The sequence below is a fragment of the Carlito syrichta genome, unplaced genomic scaffold (assembly GCF_000164805.1).
Source record: "Carlito syrichta isolate Samal-C Ts95f unplaced genomic scaffold, Tarsius_syrichta-2.0.1 Scaffold117927, whole genome shotgun sequence".
NCBI classification, from domain to species: domain Eukaryota; kingdom Metazoa; phylum Chordata; class Mammalia; order Primates; family Tarsiidae; genus Carlito; species Carlito syrichta.
Window position 1 is genome coordinate 29,883 of NW_007062023.1, and position 4,805 is coordinate 34,687.

General features: G+C 51.9%; 1 protein-coding gene across 1 annotated transcript in view; it reads right to left on the reverse strand.

The window, feature by feature from the left end:
* EFCAB12 (EF-hand calcium binding domain 12) overlaps positions 1–4,805 on the reverse strand; it is a 25,563-nt gene that overhangs the window by 6,935 nt on the left and 13,823 nt on the right. Inside the window, exons 5-6 of the mRNA XM_021707350.1 lie at positions 2,155–2,342; positions 308–521 (exon numbers count right to left, since the gene is read on the reverse strand). Coding sequence (XP_021563025.1) covers positions 308–521; positions 2,155–2,342 — 402 coding nt within the window. The remainder of the gene's footprint in view (positions 1–307; positions 522–2,154; positions 2,343–4,805) is intronic.

The window sequence follows — 4,805 nt, forward strand, 5'->3', positions numbered from 1 at the left end:
TTTTTTTTTTTTTTTTTTTGAGTTGGAGGCTCATTCCTTTGCCCAGGCTAGAGTGCTGTGGCATGCTCACGGCCACCCTACCGTCAACCTCCTGGCCTCCAGCGATCCTTAATCCTCAGCTTTCTAAGTAGCCAGAACTACAGGCACATGCTACTACACCCGGCTAATTTTTATTTATTGTGTAGATGAGGTCTTACCAAGTTGCCTGGGCTGGTCTTGAACGCGCAGGCTCAGGCAATCCTCTCACCTTGGCCTCCCAAAGTGCTGAGGTTACAGGCTGAGCCACCGAGCCCAGCCTGGCTCTTACCTTTCATGAGGATGGCCTCCGTCAGCGGAAGGCCATGGCACTCACAGAGCTTCCAGCACTGCAGGTAGACCAGAAAGTCGTCCCTGCGTGCTGTGTTCACAAGCTCCTTCATCTCCCCATGGAGGGTGGACGGGAGGCAGTGCTCATCAAAGTGCTTGTTCCCGCAGCGCACCAGGCGGCACCGCTCTGCATACTGGATGGGATGGATGGTGAGCTGCAGAGAGAGCAGGGGGTGTGGAGCTCTGTGTCTTCCTCCCATCTGGAGGGCAGGTGTGGTATGTAGTGCCGCATCAACCCCTCCCCATGAGGCCTCTAGAAGGTGCAGTGGCAAACAGTGCGCAGTGGGGCTGGGTTCGGCTTCTGAAGTCAGTGACTTGGAGAAAAACCATATGGGGTCAAGGTTACCCGGAAGAACACCGAATGGTTCCATGTGCACAGCCCCATGCATGGATGTGCACACACGACAGTACAGTTTGTACAGTCGAGCCCAGGACACATGCCCTAGAAGACTGTCATTCAAGTGTTTGGCTGCATGGGAATTTAAATTAAGAGCAGCCATCTGTGACGGGAGGGGGAAGCCATATGCTAAGGTAGAGGGGCTGAGCAACCTGAAGTCACACTCTTGTCGGCTGCTACCTTCTTTTTGACAAGGAAAAAATATATATATATCTATTTTGAAAGCTTCTGACTCTTGAATCAGTAACGTACAGCCCATAGGCCAAATCTGGCCCACCACCTGTTTTGATAAAGTTTTGCTGGAAGGCAGCCACCCTCATGCATTTAGGTGTTGTCTACAGTTGTTCTGCTGCAACAGCAGAGCTGAATGGGTAAGACCATATGGCCTGCCAAGCCTGAAGTGTCTACTCTCTGGTCCTTCATAGAGAACTTTGCTGATTCCTGCACAAACATTGTGAGTGTTCTTGTCCTGCAACTGAATCAAATGTTAGTTGACACAGCACTTACCAGAATCTGCCATTTTATGATGTATCTATTGTATATTCAGATACATATTTGTATATTATATATTTTGATGTAGTACTATATTAATGCTGTGTGCCTCCCTGACTGGACTGTCAGCTTCCTAGGGAGCAGGGACTGTTTGGTTTACTACAGCACCCGAAGGGGACCTGGCACATCGCAGGCTTTTTTTTGAGTTGGAGTCTCACTCTGTCACCCAGATTGAAGTGCAATGGCCGCTCCCGGCCACCGCAGCCTCGACCTGCTGGGCTCCGGTGATCCTACCACCTCAGCCTTCCGAGTAGCTGGAACTATAGGCACGTGCTGCCACGCCCGGCTGATTTTTTGATTTATTGTAGAGATGAGGTCCCGTCAAGTTGCCCAGGCGGGTCTCGAACCCGCGGGCTCAGGCAATCCACTCGCCTCGGCCTCCCAAAGTGCTGGGATTACAGGCTGAGCCATGGAGCCTGGCCTACATAGCAGGCTTTTGATGTTTGTTGGGCAAACTAGTTCCTGCAAGCAGTCCTTCCTCCCATTCCTTGCCATGCGTTTCTGGAGGGTCCACCCAGTGCTGGGCGCTGTGCCAGACGCTCTGATTCCAACTGTGATGAAAATGCAGCCCTGGTCTCAGAACACAAAGTCTTCATTAAGGAATGGGGGGAGGGGGACTCGATACCTCTGGAAACGGGATCTTCTTAGGTCTTTACAAAAACCTCGTGTGGCAGGTACCCTTCTGGCTCTGCAGATGAGGGGACACGTGGGGGCGGGCGGTCTCACGAGTGAAGACTCCCGCCCAAGGCTTCTCCAGCCAGCAGGTGGCGCTGCCGCAGCGGCTCCGAAGCCCAGCGGGCCAGTCCCCAAGCTGCACACCCTCGTGGGGCGGCGGGTACCTTGTGCTTCCGCCGCCTCTCACGGTAGTGCTTGCCCACGTCCTCCATCTCCTCCAGGGTCATGGGCCGAGCCTCCATCTGCATGTCGACCACAGGCACCGTCAGCAGGTCCATCTTCGGAGGCTGGAAGGCCGCATCCACCCCCTGCTTCTTGAGCGGGGACGCCCTGTGCTTGGCCAAGATGCAACCTAAAATACAGGGAAGAGAGGAGGGAAGGAGGGGTGAGAGGGAGTCCAGCCGTGGAACCACCAGGCAGTTGTCCAACTTCACTGAGCAGGTACCAGGCCACCCACTGCTCCCTTCTCCCGTGTCTAGGAAGTGCCCACTGAGATGCACCTTGAACGTGTACCTGCTTTCCACCTCAACTATCACCTGTACGCCTCCCCGGCCCTCTGGCTGCCATTTTCATTCTCTGTCACCCTCTTTCACCAAGTGGCAATAGGGCCTTCAAAAGCGTAGAACAGGGCATGGTAGCACATGCCGGTAGTCCCAGATACTCAAGGAGGCTGAGACAGGAGGACTGCTTGAGCCCAGGAGTTGTAGGCTTCAGTGAGCTATGATCACACCTGTGAATAGCTACTGCACTCCAGTCTGGGCGACAAAGCAAGGCTTTGTCTCTGAAAACATATACATAGATAGATAGATACAGATCTACTTACCTACATACATACTTACCTGTCTACCTCTTATTTCCGTGGCTTCCCATAGCACTTAGTCTAAAACCCAGAGTGCTTTTCCTCAGCTACAAGGCCCTGCAGGATCTGGCCTTGGCTGCCTTTCCACCTGCTCTATCCCCTACGGTTCTCCCTCACCCACTCCACCCAGCCATCCCAATTTCCTTCTGTCCCTTGGAAACTTTCCTACATCAGGGCCTTTACCTTTGCAGTTCCATCTACCTAGGATATCCTTCCCCCAGACTGCCCCAGACTGACTCCTGTCAGTCAGGTGTCAGCTCCAATGTCTACTTCTAAGAGAGGCCATCTCTGATCAGCACCCCATCACTCTGTCATATTGACTTCAAGGCATTAATCATTATTTACCCCTCTTTTTTTTTTTTTTGAGTCAGTCTTACTGTGTCGCTTAGGCTAGAGTGCAGTGACTTGACCATGGTTCACCACAGCCTCAGCCTCCAAAGTACCTGAGACTATAGGCATACACCACTATGCCTGGCTAATTTTTAATTTTTTGAAGAGACAAGGTCTCGCTATGTTGCCTCGGCTGGTCTTGAACTCCTGGGCTCAAGCAATCCTCTTGCCTTGGCCTCCCAAAGTACTGAGATTACAGGCATGAGCCACACCTAGCATGATTCACCCTTTCCGTGTAAGCCAGTTGAAGGCCAGGGTTTTGGCTTGTTCGCTGCTGTGTTTGCAGTTCCTAGAAGTGTGCCTGGAACATAGTAGGTGCTCAACAAAGGCCCAAATGAATAAAAGAATCCCATTGCCCCTGCCCTGATTCAGGCCTTCATTGTCTCAAGCTGAAATAAAATCCTGGCCTTACCACCTTCTATTGAGACTGTGGACAAGTAACTCAGGCTCTCTGAGCATCACTTACCCCATGTAAATCGCGATTAGCAACCTTGACCTCCAGGGGACGTAAAGGATAAGCTGACATAATTCTGCGAAAAGAACTACAGAACCATGGAGGGCATCCCTGTCGAGGCACCCAAATTCTTGCCTCTTTAGACAAAATGAGAGACACACCAGTCCACCCACTACCAGTCTCCAAGGGAAAATAACTCAGTGATGATGCCAAAATAGCACCGTTCAAGCAAACGCCTTGGTCCAAAATACCTTTGCCGCAAATGTGCATTTCGGCACACTGTGGTCATTCAAATGTCTCATAGCCAGTTACCCAGATAATGGTGAGCTTGGTCATTTGTAATGCCGATGTGCAAAGAGCACTGGAGTGAAGGTGTGTCCACCTTGAGAAGCCTCTGAGGGTGGGCTGGACACAAAGGGTGCATCCTGCACAGACGCCAGCTGAGTACCACTGTGGGGTGGCAGTGCATGCAGGTGACTGAGGGGGCGCTCAGGGTCCCTGGACTCTGAGAGGGGCAGAGACTCTGCCTGGGAGAGGGTGGTGCCTCTGCAGGGCAGCTGGTTGAGACCAGAGGTCGGAAATTTCCCAGGGGACTGAGGAATGGGCCGCAGTCTCCAAATTAACCATGCCAGTGAGGATGCTGAATAGCCTGCTTGGTGTGACCATGAGCTTCAGAGGTCTTGCCCCAGATCTTCACTGATGGAAGAAAGCCCCTCTACTACTTCCTTGAGGGCTCCCACATGACCTCAGGGAGGGCAAGGAGCCATCCCAACACATCTGAGATTAAATTCCTGCCAGCCTGGTGGATGAGGACAGTAGGATTTGTTTTGTTTGGAAAAACAAAGCTGTGGTTGTATTTGGGGAATAGTACTGGAATGAGTGGGTGGTTCTAATTTTTTTTAAAAAAACAATGACACTGGGCTGGGCACAGTGGCTCCCGTCTATAATCCCAGCACTTTGGGAGGCCAAGGTGAGAGGATTGCCTGAATCCACGGGTTTGAGACTGACCTTGGCAACTTGGCAAGATCTTATCTCTACAATAAATCAAAAAATCAGCCAGGTGTGGTAGTGCATGCCTGTAATTCCAGCTACTTGGAAGGCTGAGGTGGAAG